Source organism: Emydura macquarii, unplaced genomic scaffold (genome assembly GCF_026122565.2).
Source record: "Emydura macquarii macquarii isolate MOO-44397 ecotype Brisbane River unplaced genomic scaffold, CSIRO-AGI_Emac_v2 contig_3004, whole genome shotgun sequence".
In the NCBI taxonomy this organism is placed as follows: Eukaryota; Metazoa; Chordata; order Testudines; family Chelidae; genus Emydura; species Emydura macquarii.
Genome location: NW_027133141.1, coordinates 145,381 through 173,319, shown reverse-complemented (window position 1 = coordinate 173,319; position 27,939 = coordinate 145,381). Strand labels below are relative to the sequence as shown.

The 27,939-nt window shown below is 47.3% G+C and overlaps 1 protein-coding gene and 1 long non-coding RNA gene across 2 annotated transcripts in view; one reads left to right on the top strand and one right to left on the bottom strand.

The window, feature by feature from the left end:
• LOC137141125 (zinc finger protein 585A-like) overlaps positions 1-21,187 on the bottom strand; it is a 171,400-nt gene extending 150,213 nt beyond the window's left edge. Inside the window, exons 1-3 of the mRNA XM_067529973.1 lie at positions 21,147-21,187; positions 13,317-13,399; positions 9,854-9,980 (exon numbers count right to left, since the gene is read on the bottom strand). Of these exons, the coding sequence (XP_067386074.1) occupies positions 9,854-9,980; positions 13,317-13,388 (199 nt within the window). The 5' untranslated portion in view covers positions 13,389-13,399; positions 21,147-21,187. The remainder of the gene's footprint in view (positions 1-9,853; positions 9,981-13,316; positions 13,400-21,146) is intronic.
• A 3,480-nt stretch (positions 21,188-24,667) lies between these two features.
• LOC137141146 (uncharacterized) lies at positions 24,668-25,874 on the top strand. Its single transcript, XR_010916555.1, has 2 exons — positions 24,668-25,359; positions 25,558-25,874. It is a non-coding gene; the product is annotated as an uncharacterized lncRNA (long non-coding RNA).
• Positions 25,875-27,939: the final 2,065 nt, after the last annotated feature.

Below are 27,939 nucleotides of genomic sequence, written 5' to 3'. Positions count from 1 at the left end.
ATTTACTATTATGACTGTTACCTGTGTGTGTGAGCCAGCCCTTGAAAGCATGAAAACATCAGAGGCTGTTATACTGAGATGGCTCGGAGGATAAAACTCCATTGAATATTCACAGACCTTTGTATCAATATCTGGCACGTGTACATATTTGTTCTTTGGGGAGTTCTGGGGGGGCGGGGGGGGGGGGGCGATTAACACCAAATCCTAAAGCTAATTATGCAGTTATCCAGCTTTTGTGGCTCTGCCCCCTGCAGAAAAGGGCAGTGACTAATTGTATCCATTTCAGGACAGTGAGGAACAAAGACAGATTGTGAGGGCATAAAAGGCTGAATACCACCTGTGGGGTGAGGGGGGCAGCTTTCCTTGGGCTACATACTGACTTGACCTGCTAACCAAGAGGTGAAGCCTGAGATAAAGGTTTGAAGGACTTCAGAATCTATCAGGGTGTGACATACTAGGGTACAATTCACACTAGTGGGGCCTGTAACCTAGGGTGCCCTTTACAATGCCTTGCTGCTGTAGCCTCTGATCTGGACTGCTCACAAAACAGCCTCCAGCATGTAAGTCACTCCAAGCAAGGTATGTGCACTGCAGCCAGCCACATGCTGGCTCTCACTTGCCTTGATTATACTGCAGGGTGACCTAAACACACACTCAGTCTCAGACACTCCTCCCAGGCATTTATGTCCTGAACTGTTCAGCCTTCTCCTGGACAGTACAAATGTATTAAGTCCATTATTCCTTTAAAGGAATAATATACCCGCTTATTATTTTAAATAGAATACCCAGGCACTCAAATTTAAACACACAGGATTAGATAAAACAGTAAAACAGGTTTATTCACTATAAAGAGAGAGATTTTAAGTAATAAGGCATAAAAGTCAGAAAGGATTACAAGAAAAATAAAGCTAAAATGCTTCCTAGCATTTCCTTAAGAAATTCTTTGTTGCAAAGAAAACTCTCTCATCACGTGCTCCAGCAGATTACTTACAAAACTCTCAGGTCAGAACCCATCCCCCTGGGTCCAACAGCTGTTTCCTTTTACCTTCTAAGGTGCAGGAAATCCGGTGGGCAGGGAGAAGGAGGGAATGCCTCGGGGTATTTGTCTCTCCTTTTTATAGTTGCCCCCTGCCCCGAAAAACATTTCCAGGTTACATTTAGATTCTTTTCTTGTTTCATAAGGTTTCCTCCTAAGATTCAACCACTGGTCTACTAGCATGGAGCCAAAGAATGGTACTATGGCTCAGTTTTTAAATGGTCCTTAGGAGTTACCCAGTTAGTGTGCTAGACCCCAGAGTGTCCCACTCTTCCACAAGGGTAGGCCACATGGCCTCAACACCTCAGAGGCTGAACCTCTGGCTCCAGCACTTCTGTTTCATCCTGTGAGCTTTGTCCAGCAAGTCCAACTCCTGTTTATGACTGATCCTTTGAAAAGGGGAACAATGCACTTCAGCAAGTATTTGCATTGACAGCAGGCAGCCTTTCAAAACAGGAATAAGGTGTATTAGTCAACTGGAACAGAGCATCAGGAAGTCTTCAGGGTCACACACAGAAGCAAAGGTTGAGGCATAGTCAATTCTGGTCTACACCCTTGTGCCATGCTGCTGTAGGAACCATATTGTTTTCTTTTCCTTGTGTGTGCCCCTTTGTCTTATGCCTAGTCTGCACCTAAAACTTAGGTTGACCCAGCTACGCTGCTCATGGCTATGAAAAATTTCACACTCTGTGCAACATAGGTCTGGTCTCTACTAGAAGATTAGGTCAATGTAAGTAGGTCAGACAGAGTCAAATAAGGTGAAAATCTTAAATAAATCAAAGTATACCATAGAATCTCTGTAGATAGTTTCCACCATCTTTCGCAGACAAAAGGATGCCAATCAATCTGTAGACAGAAATTCAATATTTGAATAATAAGAGTATAACACAAGGAGTATACTACCAACCACCTGTCCTGGAGCATCACAGTGATTGTGAAATGCTAAGGGAAGTTAGAGAGGCTACAAAACCAGAAAAAGCAATAATAATGGATGATTATACTATCCTCATATTGACTGGGTAAATGTCACCTCAGGCACAATACAAAGATACAGTCATTTATGGTGTCTAGAGATTTTATCTTGGAATAGTTAGTCCTGGAACCCACAAGGGAAGATTTAGTCCTAAGTGGAGCATAGGCTCTGATCCAGGAAGTAACTATAGCTGAACTGCTCAGTAATAGTGGTCATAACGTGACTGAATAACATCCTTGTAGGGTGAATAATACCAAAAAAAAGAAAACAATCCCTACCACTCAACAATGAAATATAAAAAGGGAACCTAGACAAGAATGTGCGTGCCAGTTAAGACAAATCAAAAAGAGCAGTCAGAAAGGTAAAATGCCTGCAAGGAGCATGGAGACAGTGAAATACAGGCTAAGACAAAATGAACACTCCAAATGAAACAAGACAGTAGAATGATCAAAAGAACGCTCCCACGGCTAAACAGCAGAGCAATGGAGGCCATTAGAGACAAAAAGGCATCCTTTAACATTTGGAATTAAAATTAGAATGAAGAAAAAAAGAAGGAGCACAAACACTGTCAAGTAAAAAATAAGACGGTGGGCCAAGAAAGAATTTGAGAAGTAACTTTCTAAAGACGCAAAAACTAACCATCTCTATATATTTTAAATATGAGGAACAGGAAACAGTCCAAACAGGCAGGAGGGCCATTAGATGACAAAGGTATTAAAGGGGTGCTCACAGAAGACAAGATCACTGCACAGAAGCTAAATGACCTTGTTGCTTGGGTCTTCACTGCTGAGGATATTTGGGCAACAAATCTGAAGTACTGTCCCAAAGTGATGTGTCAATAGAAGTGGTTTTAGAAGAAATTAATAAACAAAACATTATGAAGTCCTCAGGACCAGATAGCATACAAACCACGAGTTCTCAAAGAACTCTAATATAAAAGTGCAGAACTACCAACTGTACCAGATGACTGATTTTTAAAAAGGGCTCCAGAGGAGACCCTGGCAATTACACGCCAGTGAACCTAACTTCAGTCCCAGGCAAATTGGTAGAAACTATATTAAAAAACATCAGACACAGAGCATGGCCTGGTCTACATTACACAGTTAGGTTGATGTAAGCTGCCTTATGTCAACCTAATAATGTCTGTGTCTGCACTAGCAGGTCCCTTCAGCTGACGTAACTCGCCTGGTATGTTGACTTAATTACTCCACCTCTGCAAGAGCCATAGCACTTAATTTGACGTAGTCAGGTCGACATAGTGGCAGCATGGACACTGCATTGCTTACGTCGACTTAACTGGCCTCCAGGAGGTGTCCCACAATGCTCCACTATGACTTCTCTGGTCAGCATTCTCAACTCCACTGCCCAACAGCCAGGAATATAGGAAACAGCCCCTCTCCCATTAAACCACTGGAACTTTTGAATTTCAATTTCCTGTTTCTTCGGTGTGGAGAGCTCGCCTACCCAGCTGATCATGCCTGCTCCATGCTCCAAAGGCACTGGAAGTAGTGGATTTTCTGGGTCTGTGGGGAGAAGAGGCTGTGCAGGCACAGCTTCGATCCAGCTGAAGAAATGTAAATAAATACGAGCAGATTGCTTGCAGCACAAGTGTGAAGGGCTACACCAGGGACACGTAGCAGTGCTGTGTTAAAATCAAGGAACTGTGGCAGGCGTACCAGAAGGCAAGAGAGGCGAAGAGTCGTTCAGCACCCCAGACATGCTACCTTTTATGAAGAGCCACACTATTTTCAACAGCAACTCCACCATGACCCCCAAGAGCAGCGTGGATACCTTTGAGGAGTCAGAGTCCTGGGTCACCGCAGGCAACACTGAGGAGACAGGCAAGCGGGGAATCCATTGTCCTGGAGAGCCAGGAGCTCTTTGTAACCCAAGAGCAGTACAGCCAGTTGCAGCACAGCAACATGGTCGAGTGTGATGCTGGGGAATGAACCTCTGGTAGATATGCAACTCCAATTAATAATTTGGGGTTACATGTTTCTAGATGCTATTTTTTATTTAAAAAGAAACCAGTTGAGGTAGAGTGACTATCTGCTTCCCAGTGGCCACACAAACTAAGCAGAGGGTGTCATGCACGTGATGCTGACTGGAATATAAGTGAGCATTTATAATATTGATATTAAATTGCAAAATTACAATGCATCTTACAAAATATGCTGTCAGGTACTATTGGAAAGGTTCTAATTTGCTAAGTAAAATGATATTGTTTATATGTATGTATCAGTTTTGTATTATGAGTTCTAAATATGTACGGTATATTTGTATTTCAAACTTGTGCTGTGTTTCTGAGTGACACCCCAGACAGGATGGCAGCACCACTAAGCCTGCTTAATGGCCCATCAAGGGAACTCAAATGGACAATGAATCCAGTGAAAGATTCATGAATCCATGGGCTACACCTTATGAATCACCAGGACATGGGAACATGCCTCTGAACAGGCCTGGGAACAGGGCACTCTTGAGACTTTTCCATGCCATGTGCTGTGTGGCTGTGTCTGGGACAAAGGAAATACATGCCTCGTGGCAGAAACTATAAAATGAAGCTGCATGATCTCCATCTTGTCTTCATTCCTACCTCTGGATCAACTCATCTGCAATTGAAGCTGTGAAACAAAGAACTGAGACCCATCCAGGTACTGGATGTACACCAGAGGAACTGTACAAGCCTGCAAATTTCACAATTCTAATAAGAATCTGATATATATGGACTTCAAAGTCATTTATAGGTATCTGATTGTTTTGATTATTTAACATCTCCCTTCTTATTTGTTTCTTTCCTTTATAATAAATCTTTAGTTTACTTATTAAAGGATTGGCTGGCAGTGTGGTATTTTGGGTAAGATCCAAACTTATATTAGTCTGGTAATGTGGCTGACATTTTGGGGATCAGAAGAACATTTTTGATAAAGGGAACAGAGATTTAATAACATCTCTTTACTGGTCCTAGTTGTTAATTGGGGGCCAGAGACTGAAATGCAATAAAGGGAACTGTGTATTTCTTGTTTTTAGCTTCTTGAAAACCAGTGTGGGAGATCAGCAGCACTGTTTGTGACTGGTTGGTGAGTTTAACTGCAGTCTTAGCCACGAGTTTGGGAGAATCAGCTCTCTTTTGCAGCCTGCCCTGACCTTGGATTTTCAGATGGGCTACCCTAGGCACAGACGTGTCACACTGCAAAAAAGATTATTTATGTACACAGGCATGTCCCAGGAATCCTCCATAGAGATCTCCAGGAAACTTTCATGAAGGTATTCAGCCATCCATTTTTAGGAAGGGCTGCCTTATTTCTTCCACTACGGTAAGACAGTTTCCCACACCACTTCAGTATTAATTGGGCTGGCATCATTGCAGTACACAGCATAGCAGCATAAGGACCCTGTCTGTACCAGGACGCTGGCAGCAGCTGTTCCATTGTTGCCTCTGTTACCCTCAGGAGTGGGATATCAGCTCAGGTCACCTAGGGAAGACTGGGGCAGTTTTCATTTCAATTGCTCAAACTGCAAACCGTAGTGCCTGTGGGGCCCGCCCACCCTTGTTAGTTTCCCCCATGATTTACAAAACATGACCATAGTTTGGGTAGCAGGGGTCGGTGCAGACCTCAGAAACTGCAAGCCTCAGGCACCGGGGTGGTTTGGGAAGCAACGGGGGTTTGGGAAGGAAAATATGTTGTAGTGACCACATGCCACTGAAAGCACCTCCACTCCATGCCTCTTCTGCCAAGGATTTCAGTTTAGGAGGGGGAACGCTGGTCTCTGACCTCCAGAAAACATTCATGTTACAAAGGGGAGGTGGCCTGTCCCCTTGGTCACCTCTGCTTCTGCTGGGGGTTTCCCACCCAATGCTGCAGAGGGTCCAGTACTCCTGCCCCCGGGTCATACTCACCCTGGCAGACATGTTGAGGTGTCTGGTTGACCTTCAGGAGAAACACCTTGAGGCTTGACTCCCTCTACAGACACTGCAGAACAGCTTTCCAACATCGCCGTGCCTCTCCTTTCCCCAAGTTCCATTAGGCGACAGGGGTAACGCAATACCCCTTCCACTCAACCCCGGGGGGAGGGTGCCAAGAATAACAGACGCACAGATGTTGATGTATGACAGGCAAGGCCATTATGCTTTTAAAGGTAAGGTGAATGTGTTTCCCCCCTCCCAAATTTATTCCCCCTTTCCAAAGTTTAAATCTTTTCGTCTCTTTCAGCGTTTATATCTGTGAGCAGGTCTTGAAAATGAAATCATCTTTATTAAGTCAAAGCGTGGGGTGGGAAGAAGGGGAGGGAGAGGAAAACTGAGGCACGGGGAGGACGTGCACGAGAACGAAACACAGCAAGGTTCAGACTATGGGTAGGCACAATACAGAGAAGCAGTGCACATTACTGTAGGTCATTACTAAAACGGGTTTTCAGAGTCTCCCTTTGATGCACTGCTCCACACTGAGCTCTTCTTATAGCCCTGGTATTTGGCTGCTCAAAATTATCAAACAGCCTATCCACCGCCACTTCCGCCCCTGTGGACACTTCTCTCCCTCTGATTCACATATATTATGAAACATACAGCAGGCAGCTATAACCATGGAAATATTTTTTTCACTGAGGTCTAACCTAGTGAGAAAACTGCGCCAGTGACCCTTAAAGCGGCCAAAGACATATTCAACAACCATTCTGCACTTGCTGAGCCTATTGTTGAACTGATCCTTGCTGCTGTCCACATGTCCGGCTGCATAAGCCATGGGAGTAAGGGGTAGGCTGGGTCTCCCAGGATCACTACTGACATTTCAGCATAGAATCATAGAATCATAGAATATTAGAGTTGGAAGGGACCTCAGGAGGTCATCTAGTCCAACCCCCTGCTCAAAGCAGGACTAACCTCAGCTATATCATCCCAACCAGGGCTTTGTCAAGCCTCAGCTTAAAAACCTCGAAGGATGGAGATTCCACCACCTCCCTAGGTAACCCATTCCAGTGCTTCACCACCCTCCTAGTAAAAAACTTTTTCCTAATGTCCAACCTAGACCTCCCGCCCTGCAACTTGAGACCGTTGCTCCTTGTTCTGTCATCTGCCACCACCGAGAACAGCCTACCCCCATCCTCCCTGGAACCCCCTTTCAGGTAGTTAAAGGCTGCTATCAAATCCCCCCTCATTCTTCTCTTTTGCAGACTAAACAAGCCCAGTTCCCTCAGCCTCTCCTCATAAGTCCTGTGCTCCAGCCCCCTAATCATTTTGGTTGCCCTCCGCTGCACTCTCTCTAACTTGTCCACATCCTTTTTGTAGTGGGGGGCCCAAAGCTGGACACAATATTCTAAATGCGGCCTCACCAATGCCGAATAGAGGGGAATAATCACTTCCCGTGACCTGCTGGCAATGCCCCTCCTAATGCAGCCCAATATGCCATTAGCCTTCTTGACAACCAGGGCACACTGCTGACTCATATCCAGCTTTTTATCCACCTTTACCCCCAGGTCCTTTTCTGCAGAGCTGCTGCCCAGCTCGTCGGTCCCCAGTCTATAGCTGTGCATGGGATTCTTCCTTCCTAAGTGGAGGACTCTGCACTTGTCCTTGTTGAACCTCATTAGGTTTCTTTTGGCCCAATCCTCCAGTTTGTTTAGGTCACTCTGTATCCTATCCCTACTCTCCAGGGTATCTACCACTCCCCCCAGCTTAGTGTCGTCCGCAAACTTGCTGAGGGTAAAATCTACCCCATCCTCCAGATCATTAATAAAGATGTTGAACAAAACCGGCCCCAGGACCGACCCCTGGGGAACTCCGCTTGTGACCGGTTGCCAGCTTGACATGGAGCCACTGATCACTACTCGTTGAGCCCTATGCTCTAGCATCACCAATGGTGATTTTGTGGTCCATAAAGGAAGTCCCTGCTTGCAGCTTTCTGAACAGATCTGTGTTCTTAAAGATGCACACGTCACATACCTTCCCAGACCATCCCACGCTGATGTTGGTAAAACACACCTGGTGATCCATGAGCGCTTATAACACCATAGAAAAGTTTCCCTGTTTATGTACTCTTTGGCAAGGTGGTCTGATGCCAAGACAGTGATATGCGTGCCACTTATCACCTCACTGGAGTCAACAGCACCTGGTCTATGGACGGAACTGGGGCTGGTAAGTGGACCTGTCTCAGGACTGGAAATTCACTGGACGTCAGCACAGCCAATGCCAGGGTGCGCAGGTCCACAACCGGGAACATTGGCTCCAGCAAGCGATGCAGCTTTTTGTCGCTCATGGGTCTTGGAGCACAGTGCCCCTCCTGGGCCGGAACTCATGGATGGCACAGCATCTTTCTTAAACCTGGAAGAAGACATACTGCGATGTCTATGTGCATGCTTCTGCGACGCATGGCTAGGCCCTGCTGTGGGATCCGCAGCTCGGTACTGGTGGAACCAGACTTAGGCTCCACAGTAGAATGTGCACTGTTGGACTGTTCAGTCTGATGTATGGAAGTGAGATTCCCCCCGGCCAGACTGCAGCCACGTGATGACCTCTATGAGGTGTTTCATAAGGTGGAGGGCTCTGTCTTCCCACGTACAGATAGGGAAGGGGAGACAGATGCTGCACCTGGACGTGGAGTGGGCTTCCCCCAAGCAGTACAGACAGTGCTGGTGCTCATCATTGAGGGAGAATAAACTAGAACAGGAAGCGCAGGCTTTGAATCCCATCTTTTTAGTCATAATCCAGTACAAGATCTGGGTGCTGCAGGGGGAGTGCGAATTATTTGGCGGGGAATGGCCCAAGCAGTGTCTTGAGACTTGCAGAACTTTCAGAAACAAGAAAACAACTACAGAAACTGCAGAAGATCCTGACTATATAAAGTACCCAGACATAGGTGCTGCTGGGGAGCCGTGGTTAGAGACTGTTTGACAGGAAACCGCCGGAGTGGCATCCTGTCCTTAATCCTACGAAACTTTCAGAAACAAGAAAACTACTACATAAAACAAAGTCCTGACTAAACAGAGTAAAAACAGATTTTCGAGAAAACTTTGGAAAATGAGTCACCATGGATGAGAGAATAGCAGAAGCTCTGACTCGGACCATACAGCGGTGAGAAGGAACTAAAGACACTGTCAGTCTGCCCTGCCCTTTATCACCTCAGGCAAAAGCACAAGGCAACGAAGGGCACATATGCGGACCGAAAGACACTACTGCTTTGAAAATCTCCGGCAGCATGACGCATATGCGCTACCCTCAATGGAATACAATAGGGACCCTTACTCAAAGACGACCTTTGGTGGCTTTACAGCATTGCACATTGACGAAACTTTGTAGTGTAGTGACATAGCCATAGTTAGTTCAGCCTAACCGCCACTTCAGACACAGCTAGGCCTATGGAAGAATTCTCAGCTTGCCACTTTCAGCTGTAGTGCTTGTAGCGTAGACATGCTTTTAGTTCCAAGAGAGCTCTCTGTCTTTGTGAATCTCATGACAGCTATGTAACAAAACACCTCAAAGTGTCCTGGTCTGTGTACACAGTTTATAGCGAGGGAAACTGAGGTATGTATTGGAATCATAAAAATATTACCAAAATTCCCAAATCCATCACACATACCATAGCCCTTAGAGAGAAAACAAAGTGCAGAGGCTGGACTTTATTGCATCCAAGAAGGATAAATTCAATATTTTTTTTAAAAAGTAATATTTTTAAATGACCAATAGCACAAAAAATGTGTATGTCCAAAAATGATACTGGGATGGGACATAAGCCAAAGGGGGAGGGGAGAAGACATGGAAACCATGTACAATGAGTAAAGGTATAGAGTCATTACTACAAATGTTCTTTAGAGAATCCACAGCTTCCAATAACCAAATGGACAGGAATTCTTACCCTGGGAGGCCACAGACTCATAGTTCTCCTGCATGACATCTCTGTACAGGGCTCTCTGACTGGGATCCAGCAGAGCCCACTCATCCTTGGTGAAATACACAGCCACCTCCTCAAAGGTCACCAGTCCCTGAAAGAGCAAGAGTCCCCACTTAGTACTTGCTGCCCCACTGACAACCCCAGTATTCATGGGAGAGGACAAGGAAAATGGGTGCTCTGGGAGGTACATGGAAGCACAGTCCCACCCCCACCCCACTCAGCACAGCCTGGAGGCATCAGGTTGAAGGGAGATCCCTTCATCCCTGTCAGAGGGGGCAGGGGTCTTCACATTCCTCACACACTTACACTCTGTATCTGAGAACAACACCCCAGAAACCCCATATTCACCAATGTCATGTAATTATGATAGGTTCTGTACAACGTATGTCTTGTGTGATATTTTTTAATTATATTTCATCTGCTGAACATTAATATCTTTTTGGATGGAATGTGCTACCATAGTGGGTGAAGTTATAAAATATTATTGAATAAGATACTGGAACATGTTGCAAAGTTGGAAACTCTAACAAACAGCCTTTCAGGCAAAACCATGAAGAAGCCAGACATGCTCATCAGCCATTAAGGAGAGTCTACTCTCCCAAATGCCATCCCTAGTGACTTCACCAAGAAAGCACGTACACCAGAGGTCTTCATTCTGTGGGGGACATGGCTGGGTCCAGGTCTGCCCCCACGAGGAGTGGGGAAGGAGCGCCAGCCAGCCCCGTTTTGCCCCAAGCTCTGCTCCAGCCCTGCCCACAGCACCCGGCCTCTTCCGCCTCTCCCACCCCTCTGTGGCCGCAGAGCCCAGGCTCAGGTCCACCCTGCTGGTAACTGCAGAGCCCAGCCCCGGATGCAGCACATGGCCTCAAGTCCCCGCCCCCCCTCCCCGGCCACTGAGCTCACCTGCAGTGCCTGCCCCCAATCTCGGCGCCCACCCCTGCCTTGTGCCTGGCTCCTGGCCGCCGGGGCCCACAGGAACAGCCTTGGCCCTCAGCCCCAACCACAGCTTCCTGACCATGGCCTGGCTCCCAGCCCAGCCCTTAGCCCAACCGTGGCCCCGCTCGCAGCCCCAACTGGGGGTGGTGGGGTGCACAGACAAAGGTGAGGGGGAGGCACGGGGGTCAAAAATTCGAGGACCACTGACACACACAATGGAATTGACCAATGAGGATGAACCCCCCAGGTCACAAGCACTGATTGTTCCAGAAGGCTGAAAGAGAGTATAAAAGAAGGGGAGTGACATCATCACTTAGCTTCATTTCCCTACAGCTCAACACCTGAAGTAACGAACAACAAAGAACTTTGGACTGGGGGAGGTAGTCCCAGATAGGGATAGCCATCTCTGCCTGTGCCTTGAAGATCTGTAGCCTGCTTGCACCATCTCTCAGGGTGAGACATATCTAGATTCAAATCTTGTTAGAATTTAGATTGCGTTCTTATTTTTTATTTTCTTTGGCAACTATTTCTAGTCTCTTTATGTTTACAATTTATAATCACTTAAAATTTATTTTTCTGTAGTTAATAAATGTTTAATGTTTTATCTTAACTAATGTGTTTTTGAGTGAAATGTTTAGGCAATCTTTGCTGTTAACAAAAGCTGAATCACTATTTCTCCACATTGAGGGCGAAGCGGACTTATTAATGAGCTTGCACTGGACAAATCTTTGTCCGGCACAAAAGACAGTATTATCTCAGGGTGCACTCCTGTGTCATGAAGAACTTAGGGTCTGCGGGGGTTACTGGATGTCACGTGGCTCTATGGTGGGCACACGAATGGTTCAGGGACAGGATTCATGTGACTCAGCTGGGTGTGGGGTGCCACCTGCTGTCGTGTTGGGTGATAACAGGGGCTGGAGGGACTCTGTATCATCAGCAGAAGCATATTTGGAGGTCAGCCCGAGCCACAAGAGTAAGGAAGCTCAGCAGTACACAGATGCAAGCTGCATCAAGCTCCACGTCCATGACACACACCTACTAACCAGAGGCTGATACAGGAAATGGAGTGCCCAGTAGGATTCAGGGACCGCTTCCTGGTGGGAATCCCAACTTCCTCCCCATAAAATTTGTATGTGTGTGTGTGTATGTATGAAAACAGACAACTGGAAGAAAGAGGAAGTTGACAGGAAAAAATGTCAGACGCTTGTAATTGTAGAAAATTGATAAGGCAAAACAAAGGGACAAAAGGAGAAATGTAAGGCCAGCAGAAATAAGGACAATATGAAGGAGGGATTTCTTTTAGTATATTAACAAAAAGAATCCTAACAACGGTATTGGTCCATTACTAGATGGAAATGGCAGAATCATCAATAATAATACAGAAGAAATAAAATGTTCAATGAAATACTTCTCGACTGGATTTGGGGAAAAACATACAGTTGATGTAGTCATATGTTATGACGACAAAACTCTTTTCATTACAATAATAATTCATGAGGATGTTAAATAACAGATACTAAAGTCAGAGGGTTTTAAATCAGCAGTTCCAGATATCTTTTATTCAAGAGTTTTTGAAAAGCAGGCTGAGGAATTCACTGAACCATTAAATGTTGATTTTGAATAGGTCTGGGAACACTGGGGAAACTCCAGAAGACTGGAAGAAAGTCAGTATTTAAAAAGTGTAAAAGGGATGACCAAGATAATTATAGGCCTATCTGACATTGAACCTGCGCAAGATAATGGAGGGGCTGATACTGGATTTGATTAAATAAAGAATTAAAAGAGGGTGATATAATTCATACCAATCAACATAAATTTAGGAAAAATAGACCCTCTCAGACTAATTGGATTTTTTTTCTATAAGATCAGACATTTGGTTGATAAAGGAATAGTTTAATTTAGATTTCTCTAAGGTATTTGACTTGCTACAGCATGGTATTTAAACAACTAGAACAATACAAAATTAACATGACATACATTAACTAGATTAAAAACCGGCTGATAGATCTCAAAATGTAATTGTAAATGGGGAACCGTGGTCATGTGGGTGTGTTTCTAGTGGGGTCCCACATGGATCAGATCTTGGCCCTATGCTATTTAGCTCGCTTGTCAATGACTTGGAAGAGAACATAATATCATCACTGATGAAGTTTGCAAATGACACAAAGTTTGGGAGAGAGGGAAATATCGAAGTGTCAGTTGGCTCAGGCTCCAGTACCACGAGTCTGGGAAGTTTTTGCAGCCATGGCCAGGGGGTCATTCCTGTTCCACAAATAGGGGAAATTCCACTCCCAAACCCTAAGAGTCTGCTCCTTTAATCTGGAGCCTAGTTCGAATTAGTTTTGGCAGGTTTGTCCTAAATTTGTCCCCTCCATTTCTCCACCCGGAATATTTCCTGCCCTGTCCCACCTCCAGTAGCTCCTACCCTCCTATGCATTTACTGCCCATCTCTCTTCAGCCAGAACCCACCACCAGCTCCATAACCCCTTACCTTAGCTGACTCCATTGCAGCCATTTCCTTTCCCCTGGAAAGATGGAATGATCCAGAGCAAAACATCGACATTATTCTGTAGCCTGTCAGGGCAAAAAGGGCAATTGGAGAGATTTCAGAAGGGAATTTTGTCCATTTCACAGAGTCCTGCCAGACTTCTTCCCTGGAAGCTGACATTCTAGGTTTTGCACCATTGGGAAATACTTAGTGAATTTATTAGAAGTACGATTTCCCTTCAGGATTATACCCCCCAAAACATGATTAACTACAAAGGCCTGGTCAACAGCAGGTCGACGTAAACTGCGCTGCACTGACTTAGCTGTTTGTGTCTCTGCACTTAAATTTGTCTCCCGCCAAGATAAGCTGCCCATTATGCCAACATGGTAGCGTCACCTCCCTGAGCAATGTTGAGACATTGTTGATGTGCAGAGGTCAACACAGTGTAAGTGCAGAGACCCCATTACCTGTGTCAATTCTAACAGTTCTCCAGCAGCTGCCCTGCAATGCCCAACACTAACCACTTTGATCACAATTGTTAACTCCACTGCCCAGAGGTCATGGAGACTGGAAGACCAACCAGTCTCCAACTCGCCTCACCTTAAACTCTGCAAGTTTTTAAAATGCTTTTTCCTGCCACACTTGTAGCAGTGATCACTTGTTGTGCACAAATGATCAGCTGATCATGGCAGCTACATGTTCCAGTATGGCTTCCTGACTTACTTTGCAGAAGCAGCTGCCTCCCTCTCCAACTGACCTGATACAACAATGAAGTTGGGAGAGGTTTCCTAAACGGCCTGGCTGTTTCAACTGTGGCAACAGGTACATTGGAGACTTTGCTGCCTGTCTTAATCTAGCACCTCCCTTTTCTCTGTACAGAGGGGAAAAGGGAATATAGGATCTCAAAGAAGGGGAAGCAGCCCCATAGGCTATGAGCTGCAGACAGCCGCTTGCCTGCCTTTCAGATCCTATATACAAGCACACATGCATACACAGACACACCTCCTGAGCAGCACTGTGTGATAGCGGGCTACTATGGGTGCAGTGTGGATACACACAAAAGATGGAGTGCAGATCACGGGTTGGATACAAGGTGATACTCACTGCAGGAAAAGGCTCTGGCATGGGGAAGGCAGAGAGAAAAAGGCTCCAGCAGATCGCTTCACTGGCACGTGTAGCTACATGCTGCCGTGTGAACACGCCCTGCCTTTCACTGCAGCTACATGTACCCTACAAGCCACTGACAGTGTGGGGCACTGTAGACAAAGTCTAAGAGGAAGAGGGATGGAGCTAGGAGGCTCCCTGGCAGTGGAGAAGAGCTAGCAGCAAAGGATGACTGGCAGTGGGAAGGGAGGGAACAGGGTTGTGTCATGATGGGGGGCAGCAGCTGGGATTGGGTAACCAGCGGCTGGGCAGTCTCCATTAGGGACACTTCTTCCTCCCTTTCTACCTTGTACCCCTTCCATGCCATTGCTGGCAGAGAATGGCCACCCCCACACCTCCACCCCAGAGACAGCCGCATCTCAGGGCTCTTCCACGCTGCACCCACTAACTCTATCCTCATTTGGGGAATGGCTCAGTGCAACCATTTCCCATTTAAATAAGGACAAATTGCTGCAGATCAAATGGATGGGAAACACCTCAAATCTGAGGAGATTTTAAATTGACACTGGACAATTAGAAAGGAAATGGGGAAAAATCTGAGAAGAGACATAGTCAATCATCTGAGAGAAAATGGAGATTGTACATGGATTTCATATCCACATTTGATAGTTAGAGAAAAGGGACACAATTGAGATTTTTGCCAATTTTTGAGGAGGGGAAAAAGCAAAGGAAATTTCATCCCCCACTCCCTGTAATCTCTTGATTGCTCAGAGGTGGTGCACGCTGCCATACATCACAGTGTCTCTCCCTTCCCTCCCTGACACCTCCACTCTCCAGACACACAAAGGGCAAACCCCACTGGAGCCCAGTTTCTTCCTTTCCTGAATCCCCCCATTTTGCCTTGGCAGATCCTGGCAGAAGCTGAGGGCAGCTGCTTCAGTGCTGTAAAGGGACATAAAATACTAAACAATTAACCAATAAGTATTAGTCTTATCAGCTAATCAGTAGCACAGGCTCTCGGTCTCCATGGTAATGGCATTGGGCCATAGCGGAGGTGGCTGTGCTGCTGCCTGGGAAGGCCATGGACCACAAGTCTGAGCCAGGCTAAGGGTGCTACCTGGGGGCTGAGGACAGGGTGAGAGGGGGAGGGACACAAAATTATAATCGGTTAAACAGTTAACCAATATAATTTTAATAGTTTAAACGGTTACCTTTTCTAACTGATATTTATATCCCAACTCCAAGCTCTCCTTCAGGGATATTCACAACCAGGGAGCAGATTCCCAGGGGCTGCAAAATCTGAGGCTCCCAGGACATTTATGTACAGTCGCTTTCCTGCCCATCCCCCGCACTTCCCCGGAGATGTCTGGCTCAGCAGTTGGTGTTGGCAGAACCTGGGGCTACTCTAGGGGGCTAGTTCCAGGCGCTGGAGAAAGTCTCTCCCCTTGCCTGGATGCAGAAGGAGATTTAACAAGGGTCTCTCCATGGCACAGATCCTGCTGGGCCACAGGAGCTGCTCAGCAGGTTCCCAGATCATACTGGAGGCAGCAGCGTCTGACCCAAGAAACTCAAACCTGATACCTTGAGCAGAAAGAGACAGAGAGAACAGCCTCCCCTCCCTCAGCAACAGCCAGAGCCCCCTGCTGATAGTAACTAGTGACACCATCACACTGATCTCATTTGCTCCCATGTTATTCCAGTGTCAATCCACTAGTGTCAATGAGATTAGAACTGTGGCATAGAAGGGAGGAGGCCAAAATCCTTAACATATAATGGGGGCTCCACTCCTTCCCACCTTCCCTGCTCCCCACATCTGGGGCAAGGATGCAAGGCAATTATTTCCCCTCCAAAACATGAAGATCCTGCAGTTGTGAAGGGGGGAGCGTAACAGAATATACTTGTGTTCATACCCTCCACCCTAGTGTAATAATTTTTGTACAAGGCATATCTTGTAAGGTATCACTTCAAAACCCATAGTTTGCTGGTCAGTATTATCCTGATAAAATGTGTGTGGCAATGTTGTATGTAAAAGTGATAAGATTTCCCCATATGGTATTATTAACACATGTTCCAAACTCCAGAGCCCTGCCCAAACTGAGGTTGGCAAACATGTTGCTTTACTTATTACAGACCTAACATCAGAAGAGCCATACTGAGTCAGACCAATGGCCCATCTAGCCTAGTATCCCATCTTCCAACATTGGTCAACGCCAGATGCTTCAGAAGGAATGAATGGAACAGCCAATCTCATCAAGTGAGCCATCCCATCCTCCACTCCCAGCTTCTGGCAAACACAGGCTAGGAACCCCAAGAGCATGGGGTTGCATCCCTCACCATCTTGGCTAGTAGCTATTGATATGTGCTTTCCTTAATTTGCATTTAAGCCGTAAACAGAGTTATAGAATCATAGAATCATAGAATATTAGAGTTGGAAGGGACCTCAGGAGGTCATCTAGTCCAACCCCCTGCTCAAAGCAGGACTAACCTCTGCTATATCATCCCAACCAGGGCTTTGTCAAGCCGCAGCTTAAAAACCTCTAAGGATGGAGATTCCACAACCTCCCTAGGTAACCCATTCCAGTGCTTCACCACCCTCCTAGTAAAAAACTTTTTCCTAATGTCCAACCTAGACCTCCCTCCCTGCAACTTGAGACCGTTGCTCCTTGTTCTGTCATCTGCCACCACCGAGAACAGCCTAGCCCCATCCTCCCTAGAACCCCCTTTCAGGTAGTTAAAGGCCGCTATCAAATCCCCCCTCACTCTTCTCTTTTGCAGACTAAACAAGCCCAGTTCCCTCAGCCTCTCCTCATAAGTCCTGTGCTCCAGCCCCCTAATCATTTTGGTTGCCCTCCGCTGGACTCTCTCCAACTTGTCCACATCCTTTTTGTATTGGGGGGCCCAAAACTGGACACAATATTCTAAATGCGGCCTCACCAATGCCGAATAGAGGGGAATAATCACTTCCCGTGACCTGCTAGCAATGCCCCTCCTAATGCAGCCCAATATGCCATTGGCCTTCTTGACAACCAGGGCACACTGCTGACTCATATCCAGCTTTTTATCCACCGTTACCCCCAGGTCCTTTTCTGCAGAGCTGCTGCCCAGCTTGTCGGTCCCCAGTCTATAGCTGTGCATGGGATTCTTTCTTCCTAAGTGGAGGACTCTGCACTTTTCTTTGTTGAACCTCATTAGATTTCTTTTGGCCCAATCCTCCAGTTTGTTTAGGTCACTCTGTATCCTATCCCTACCTTGCAGGGTATCTACCACTCCCCCCAGCTTAGTGTCGTCCGCAAACTTGCTGAGGGTGCAATCTACCCCATCCTCCAGATCATTAATAAAGATGTTGAACAAAACCGGCCCCAGGACCGACCCCTGGGGAACTCCGCTTGTGACCGGCTGCCAGCTAGACATGGAGCCATTGATCACTACTCGTTGAGCCCTATGCTCTAGCCAGTTCACTATCCATTTTATAGTCCATTCATCCAACCCATACTTCTTTAACTTGCTGATAAGAATACTGTGAGAAACCGTATCAAAAGCTTTGCTAAAGTCAAGGTATATCACATCCACCGCCTTCCCCACATCCACAGAGCCAGTCACCTCATCATAGAAAGCAATCAGGTTGGTCAGGCATGACTTTCCCTTGGTGAATCCGTGTTGACTGTTCCTGATCACCTTCCTCTCTTCCAAGTGCCTTAAAATGGATTCCTTAAGGACCTGCTCCATGATCTTTCCAGGGATTGAGGTGAGGCTGACCGGTCTGTAGTTCCCCGGATCCTCTTTCCTCCCTTTTTTGAAGATGGGCACTATATTTGCTTTTTTCCAGTCCTCAGGGACCTCCCCCTGTTGCCACGAGCTTTCAAAGATAATAGCCAATGGCTCTGAAATCACCTCAGCCAACTCCCTCAGCACCCTCGGGTGCATTGCATCCGGCCCCATGGACTTGTGAATGTCCAATCCTTCTAAATAGCCTTGAACCTGTTCCTTCAGCACTGCGGGATGTTTGCCTCCTTCCCATTCTGTGCCACCCAGTACAGCAGTCTGGGAGCTGATCTTGTCTGTGAAGACAGAGGCAAAAAAGGCATTGAGTACCTCAGCCTTCTCCACATCCTCCGTCACTAGGTCGCCTCCCTCTTTCTTTAAGGGGCCTACACTTTCCCGAATCTTCCTCTTGTTGGCAACATGCCTGTAGAAACCCTTTTTGTTCCCCTTCACGTCCCTTGCTAGCTGCAACTCCAATTGCGCTTTGGCCTTCCTCATTTCATTCCTGCACGTTCGAGCAGTGTTTATATACTCCTCCCTAGTCATCTGACCAAGCTTCCACTTCTTGTAAGCTTCTTTTTTGCGTTTAAGTTCGCCAAGGACATCTTTGTTAAGCCAAGCTGGACGCCTACCATATTTGCTATTCTTTCTGCACATCGGGATGGTTTGCTCTTGTGCCCTCAATAAGGTCTCCTTAAAATACAGCCAGCTCTCTTGGGTTCCTTTCCCCCTCATATTAGCCTCCCAGGGAATCCTGCCCATCAGTTCCCTGAGGGAATCAAAGTCCGCTTTTCTGAAGTCCATGGTCCGTATCCTGCTGTTCCCCTTTCTTCCTTTCATCAGGATCCTGAACTCGACCATCTCATGGTCACTGCTGCCTAGGTTGCCACCCACTTCTACTTCCCCTACCAAATCTTCCCTGTTTGTGAGCAGCAGGTCAAGAGAAGCACGGCCCCTAGTTGGTTGCTCCAGCACTTGCACCAGGAAATTGTCAGCGACACTCTCCAAAAACTTCCTGGATTGTTTGTGCTCTGCTGTATTGCTCTTCCAGCAGATGTCAGGGTGATTGAAGTCTCCCATGAGAATCAGGCCCTGTGAACTGGAAACTTTCCCCAGTTGAGTAAAGAAAGCCTCATCTACCTCATCTTATCAAGCCTCATCAAGCCTCATCTAGCCTCATCTTATCAAGCAGGGAAGGAAACAAAGAGAGCTCAAACAAGTGACAAAAGGCCAGCAAGGAACATCCTTCCACACAGACTCTGTCTCCTAGTGCCCAACTGGAAATGTTTTTCAAAAGGGGGACTGAGCCAGAGGGACAAATACCCCAAAGCCACCCATCCCCCATTGCATTCACTACACTTAAACAACAAAGGAAGCATGCGCTGGACTCTGAGGGAGGAGTCCTTCTGACCTACAGACTTTGGAAGGTAAGATTGCCGAGAGCATGGGGTGAGAAACTCTGCTTGAATCTGATATAGTTTGTTCAGTTAAGGCTTTAGTACACATTTTATTTTTCTTGTAACCATTTCTGACTTTCAAGCCTCATTACTTGTACTCACTTAAAGTCCATCTCTTTGTAATTAATACGTGTTTTACTTTTATCCAGTCTCCCTCCTGAAAAACATTCCAGCTAAGATTCAGGAGACAAAAAGTCGATGGGGAAAGACATTCCCTGCTGCTTTTCCTCACCTATTTGAGCTTCCTTTGTCTCCCCTTCCCACTTGATGATCATTTACTGCTTAAATACAAATTAAGCAGAGCACACATTCCTTTGTTTAGGACAGACCTGTTTGCCAACCTCATTTGGGGGAGGGCTGTAGGGTTTGGAACAGATGTTACCACCACCATCCAGAAAAATACTTACAACTTCACATACAATGTTGCCACATATTTTACCAGGACAATAATGAGTAGCAAACTATGAGTTTTCTTTCAGGTGATACCTCACAAGGCATACCTTGCACAAACACTGTTATAATAGGGTATAGGATGGGGATACAGGGGCACATTTTATCACAGACCCCCTGCCATCCATTCACACCTGCCACCAGGGAGCCCTGGTCAATGCTGCTTTAACAGGAGAGGGGAGGGTCTGGAAGAGTCAAAAGAGTCAAATTTCCATGTCCTGTCCCTAGCAAATAATGATCACCATGGACACACCTCAGCACTGGGGGAAAAAGACCCTGCATGATGTCTGTTCATCAGGGGATATGTGAGGGGTTAATACAGGAGGATGGGGGAGGACTCTACTGCTTTGGCCACTGCCTGAGGGAGCAGGGACCCATTCACGCACAGAGCGGACCCCCCGAGAGGCATGAACCCCTCACCCCACACCATGTGGGGAAAAGAAAAGTCAGCCAGGATCGAGCCGGCTGTCCCATTAGCACCTGCCAGACACTGTCCCTCCAGACAGCGGCAGGCCCCTGGCTATCTGTCTCCAATGTGGGGCGAAGTTGATAAACCCGCTGACGTTAGTGGCTAAGAGAGGAGATAATTCTCCAAGTGTGAGATGGGAAGGTTGATTGGGGAAGTTAGGGGGGGAGATTTAAGCCGGGGCGGCAGTGGGGTTCACATTGACACATGGGGCCGCCACAGGGGGGGCGGGTTTGGCTCCATCCCGAGGCGGGTGAGGCCGAGCCAGGTCCCGCAGGAGGACCTTGCCCCCCCGGGCCGGGAAAGAAAAGGGGGCCGGATCCGGCTCGACACCGAAGCGGGGCGGAGGGGCCTGGAGACAGGGCCGGGACCGGCTCAGGGGAGACCAGCGGGGCGCGGGGATCCCGCCCAGGGGCGAGGCCCTAAGGAGCCGGCGGCGAGGGGCGATGGGGCCGGGGCGGGAGGCCTCCGCGGGGGACACACGCCCCCTTCCACCTCATGCAGGGCCGCGAAGGGCGGTTAGGGGAGGGGAGGGAAGGAGAGAGGAGGGGAGAGAGAGACACACACAGGAGCCACCCTGCGCCCCGCACTCACCGTTGGCCAGCCCCGCTCGGCTCGTCTGACGTCATTCAGTCGCGCCGCCAGCGCGCGCGGGCTGAACTGAGGCGGCCGGGAAGTGCCACATCTGCGCATGCCTGGAGACGGCTGCTCGCGCGGGAGTGACGGAGGAGGGAGGAATGGTGCGTTGGGAAAGGGGGGAGTCTCTTCCCTCCCGCCCGCCGGCCGCGCGCATGCGCCGCGCTCAGCCCCCGGCGCGAGCGGAGCGCGACTCGTCACGTGGTGGCGGGACTGCGGACGGGGATCTGTGTGTGTGTGTGTGTGTGTGTGTGTGCGTGCGCGCGCGTGCAGCCAGCTGTGAGGGGAGGCCGGGGGGTGACTGCCCTGCCCGCGGGCATGGTGGGGGCGGGGTTATTGGGGACCCATGTCCCTGGGGGCTCATGGAGGGGGCTGGATTACTGGGGTTCCTGTCTCCTGGGGATGCGTGTCAGCAGTTTGTGTTACTGGGGACCCCATGTTCCTGGGGTGCATCATGGAGGGGGCTGGGTTATGGGGATCCCCGTGTCTGGGGAGTGCATTGGGAGGGGATGGGTGACCGAGGACCCAGTGTCCCTGGGGATTGGGTGATTGGGGACCCCTTGTACCAGGGGGCATCACTAGGGCTGGATTACTGGGGACCCCGTGTCCCTGGGGTGCATTGCAGGGGGCCTGGGTGGTTGGAGACCCCATGTCCATGGGGCCGGAGGGCAGAGTCCAGAACGGAGAAAGGGTTACACTTTGACTTTCGGGGGCTTGTGAACCCAGGAGACCCTCTAACCATTCAGCAAGGCCAAAGAAGCTTGTGTGTGTGACTCCAACACCTCTCCTGTTCAGTGATTAGCTCTATGGGAGGAAAAATTAGTCCATTAGGTTCTCTGGTGCCTGGTTCAGAGGAAATTGATTCCTGGGATCCCTAGAAATGACTTAGAAGTCTAGAGTCTCTCCCTAGTTCACCCATTTGGATTTACAGAGAAGAAGCCTGCACAGAAAATCTTTCTAAATAACACCCCCCCCCCCCAATTCTGGTTTTTTGTTTTTTCCAATCTTACGGAAATTCTGTCGTGAAGATGCAACAAACCAGGTAATTATAAGGTACACCAATAGAACCAAAGAGAGAGAGAGTCTTGAAGTGAACTCCCCAACTGTGCCCTGTTTTCCTGGTTACCCTCAGAGGAAGAGGAAATACAGCCCATGTGTAATTAGCAAACCAAGTTAAGCTACAGTGAGCAAAGTGAGACATTTTTTGATTGGCAGGATGCTTCACACACACATGCTCTGAAAGACTTAGCCAAGGAACATGCTGACACATTAGTGCTGATATTGATTAAATCTTGGAATATTGGAAGTTTCAGGGGAATGAAAAACAAATGACACTACATAAACTCAATCTACTTAGAGTAACAAGTCGCCTCTTTACTTTGTCCTTGACTATGATCTATAAATACTTAAAGGAAAAGATTTCTGATAGAATAGGCGTTGGGATTTCCTCTGTGACCTTTTCTACTTGGCTTATCCGCAACCCCTTGTCCAGTTCTGGGACATCATCCAATTCTCTGAGATCCAAAACACTCAGTTCGACTCTGGATTTCATCACTCAGGTTCCTTTATTTGGCATACAGCAAAACTACGCTGAGTTGATCAGACTCAAGCACAGGTGGTGGCTGTAGGGCACACCATAATGCCTCTGTATAAATCCATGTTATACCCACACCTTTAATGCTGCATGCAGTTCTGGTCACCTCATTTCGAAAAAGATATATTGGAATCGGAAAAGGTACAGAAAAGGGCAACAAACATTATTAGGGGTATGGAATAGCTGCTGTATGTGGAGAGATTAAAAAGACTGGGACTTTTCATCTTGGAAAAGAGACGACTAAGGGGGGATGTGATAGAGGTCTATAAAATCTTGACTGGGAATCACCAAATGAAATTAATAAACAGCAGGTTTAAAACAAATTAAAGGAAGTACTTCTTCACACAACACACAGTCAACCTGTGGAACTCATTGCCAGGGGATGTTGTGATGGCCAAAACTCGAACAGACTGGCCCACTGGAGTTCCTCACCCTTCTTCGGTGGTAGCGGGTCTTGCCATTTCATGTCAGGATGGGCTATGAGGGCAAGAAAATGAAGGGTGAGCAGCACAAGCACATACAGATGTTTCCTGGGCGTGGTTTGGAGGCAGACTGGCTGCATGTCACAAAACCAGCTCAGGTGGTGTGTTGGGGATGGCTGGGGAGGTTTGCAAGGCATGGGTCTGATGGTGCGATCCGGAGGGCCAGGGGTGAGTGTCAGGCAGAGAGTATTGTGTCTAGTTTTGGGCCCCCACTACAGGAAGGATGTGGACAAATTGGAGAGAGTCCAGTGGAGGGCAACAAAAATGATGAGGGGGCTGGGGCACATGACTTATGAGAGAGGGTGAAGGAACTGGGCTTGTTCAGTCTGCAGAAGCGAAGGGGATTTGAAAGCGGCCTTCAACTACCTGAAAGGGGGTTCCTGGGAGGTTGGAGCTAGGCTGTTCTCAGTGGTGGCAAATGACAGAACTAGGAGCAATGGTCTCAAGTTGCAGTGGGGGAGGTCCAAGTTGGATAGTAGGATAAATTTTTTCCCTAGGAGGATGGTGAAGCACTGGAATGGGTTACCTAAGGAGGTGGTGGCATCTCCATCCTTAGAGATTTTTAAGGCCTGGCTTGACAAAGCCCTGGCTGGGATGCTTTAGTTGGGGTTGGCCCTGCTTTGAGCAGAGGGTTGGACTGGAATGTTTCTCAACCTTTTTGGTGCCAGGGACCGGCAATCTGCCTTCCTAAACTGCTATGGACCTCGTAAGGTTTTCTAATGTTACATTTGTGCATATAACTCTCTTGCCTTTTTGTATTAGTGAAATGTTTCATGGACCAGCAAAGGAAGTTGCCAAGGCCCGATGCCAGTCCACGGACCAGCAGTTGAAAAACACTGGACTGGCTGACCTCCTGAGATCCCTTCCAACGCTCATCTTCTATGATTGTATGGTGGTAGTCGTGGAGGCAGACGGGAGAGGAAGCTGGGGGGGCCTTGACAATGGTGGTGACGTGGGGGGGTGCTTCTTTCTTGGGTGAAGCCACTGGAGACTGGAAGCCTCACCTGGGTCTCAGTGGAGGCCTGGTATAGAGGTGGGGGAAGAGCCACTGGAAGGAGGGTAGGGAAGGGCAAGGGAAAAGGAAGGGCAATCCTCCCTACTGGGTTGCAGGAGGTGGGGAACAGAGTAGGGCACAATCAGACCTAAGGGGGTTGCCAAAATAGGTGGGGGGGGGGGCTCAACAGGATGCAGAGGAGGGGGGAATGCATGGGTGGGGGAGGGCTCCTCTGCAATTTGCAAACACAGAGGGCTCCTGGGCTGGAGGGACTGGGGGGGGGCGGCGGGGCAGGAAGGGGCGGCTCCTACCCAGGCCTGGCCCTGCCCCGGCGGGCCCCTCGCAGGGTGTTCCTGACACTCGGAGACTCTGCTGGGGAAACCCTGCTCAGCCCCGGCTGGGACACACCCGCTTTCCTCTCCCCAGCGCGATGGGCCCCGCTTCTGTCAGCCGGTGCAGCGGCTCCGGGACTGGGAGACACGCGGGGAGCAGGGATGGGGCCAGGCCGGGTGTCAAGTGAAAAACTGTATGTCATGAGAATGTGTGCCTGGGGATGTACTGAGCATGCGCAGAAGAACTGAGCATGCTCTCTAACATTTTCTGAAGCCGATGCCCTCACCCTGCCCTTGCTCGGAGTTAGACTGTGTTGCCCGCTGTTCAGAGGGGCTAAAAAGGGTCAAAGGGGGCACACTGGAGGCGGGGATGGGCAGGATGTAATCAGGGGACATAATTTTACTGGTCTGTGCTGTGCAGCTGATGTAGGCAGGAGTAGGAGAGGGTCTGAGGACCAAAACCAGGGAGGGGGGGAGGAATCAGCCGGAGTTAGCCCGGGGGAGCGGCGTTGTTAGCGTATTGTAGAGGCAAAACCCCACCCTAATGAGGGGCAGAGGGGGTCACAGTGACCCCCCCTGGGATGGGCCACCTGTGACCTGCCCTGTTTGAAAAATAGATCAGGGTGAGGGGGCTGTGGGGCTGTTTTGTTTCTGCTCTTACCCTCGTTTCTGTCTCAGGGAGACTCAGCTCTTAAAGGCACAGGCATCCCAATACCTAGAAACATGCTATAGGGGGACTGATTCCATGAAAGAGTGCCACACATTTGAAGTATGCTCCTTTGAGGATCTAATATTTTATCTATACTCTTCATACTGTTACCATGTCAGCATTTACCTTTATCTTCATTGTGCGGATGCATGTCTAAGTGGTATCAATTTTTGCAAGGATATCTGTCTTTTTATTATTGTACTTACTCTTGTTCTTACTGTGACTTTTCATTCTATCTTTCTTAACTTACTTTTGTAGCGCAAGATTCTTCCGTTGGATCACTGGATGACTGACTTCCAGTCCTGCTGTCAACACTTCTTTTGCCATTGTTCCAGCAATGGGGATTGCCTTTTGCAACTGTTTATTTTATTACTGCTTTTTCACATAATTTTGACTGTGAGACGAACTTAATTATCAAATATTCCAGAAGTATAGTATTGTGATTGCCTGTGGAGTATCAATGACCATGTGTAATCTTACTGAACCCATATTCTTGATTTACAATAAATATCATATAACATGCAAAGTCTCTCTTGTACAGTCATGGTTTACTACAATACATAATAATGTTTATATGTATGTGTCAGCTTTCTATGATGTTATAAATATGTATGAGTAACCCCCAGGGACATTACTTACATTCCTGTGGCCCTAACCCTAATCCATGCTTACTTCTAACTTGGTGTGAGATGCAGGGAGCTGCCCCTGAAAGACACTTCATGCTCACTACTATTCCCAGTGAATGACAGATTTGTCCCTTCTTGTACAAAGCACTGTTATACCGTAGTGACTCTCCACTGATTTATGCAAGAGTGAGGAAAAGAAGCATGGAAAGTGACCATGCTAGCAAAATCACTATTTCCCTTCCTGTTTTCTTTTCCATCTCCACTGTGTTGAAGGGGGGGGAGAGAATGTTATAAGAATTGACCAAAATATTTCAAAATCATATTAATGCATCTCAGATATGCCATGTCTGTGTGGAATCAAAGAAGAAATCATAGAATTGATTATAGAATGCCTGGTCTGAAATTGATTATAGAAGGCCTGGCCTCAAACTGGGTAGCCTGAACTGTGATGGAAGCCCTCATGTTCAATCATTGACAGGATGCCCCAAACTGAGACTGAGATAAAGATGCTAAAATCACACAGGATGTCTCAGGACCACCATTTAAATGCAAACTAATTTTGAGAACTGTAGCCCTTCTGATGTCTGTAAACCAACATCTCCTGTTCTGATAAGTATCAGTATGTGGCCCCCTGTCTTTCTGGCCCCATAGGAAGTTACTCCATACAAATTAGCATTTTAACATGTATTGTGTAGCCACCCATCTTTGGGTGATAGCCAAGTATCTGATAACCACATTGTATAATCAAGTGACTCTTGTCTTTCCTGTGAAAACATCTGGCGCACCCCATTGTGCATTATGATTGTCTTTCCTGTCAAGTATAAACTGTTAATCTAAATCCACTATACGATCAACATGTTAATGAACCTAAGCAACCCCTATATCAGTCTTTTGTATCTGTTAGTCAGGCGAACTACATTTGCCCAGCATCCAGACATGCTGCTTGACTTCCCTATAGCCACCTGGGTTTTCCTTATGGCTATAGCATTCCCCATAGCTATGGTTATTTGATTGTGTGTGTGTCTATTGCCACTGCTAAATCTGTGACTCTCACCTGGAATACCTCTAACCCTTTTCAAGAACTATGTTCCAGATTTCCTTCCGTCTGCGCTGAGGACAAGCTATCCTGCGGTATACAAAATGTTTTTGAGAAAGGAATAAGCCTAGGAGAGGGATGGACAGAACTTTCACCTTTGCTATAGGAACCTGGGATGGACGGACGGTATTGCCAAGAACACTGTTCAAACCCAGTCAGCTGCCTGGGATGTTTGGATGTAAGATGCTGTAACTTGATTACCTGTGGTTATATCCCCTCTACCACCTGCTCTGTGCTCCACTCCACCCCTCCTGATGATATTATCCATTTGGGATCTAATAAGACACTTCTACATGATGTAATTATGGTTTCTGTTCAAGTTAAATATGATTTGTCTAAGTTTGCTGTACCACTACAAAATCTCAATTTTGACCACCCTAATTCTTTACAATGGCTACATGAACAGTTACAGTTAACGCAGCCATGGATGGATTCTATACAGCAATTAAAGAATCCTCCGATATCATACTTAATATGACTATATCCCAATCTAAGGGATGACCTTGTGATATGCTAGCTTGTGATTGTTCAATATGTTAAAAGAAGATATGTTACATATATGCCTTGGTTTCCCCACCTCCCACACCCTCTCTTCCTCTGCCCTTGCTAACTTGGATTCTTGCCTCCACCCCCTGTTTTCCCCCTCCATAACACCTCCCCCGTATAATCCTAAAGTAGATCATGAATATCAAAGTATTTAAATAATTGATCATATCTCACTGTAGACTGTGAAATTTCAGCTAAGATGGGCCAAATTATAAAATTTAACTACCAAATTAATAAGTGCATATTGCAGAATATGTGAAATGGTGGCTGGAGTCCCTTTTGAAAAGATGTGAGTGTTTCTCATTGCAACACACCTATGCTGTCTTTCTATTCTCAAAGTATGTCTGTTATTTCATTAAGATAACTGTTTAT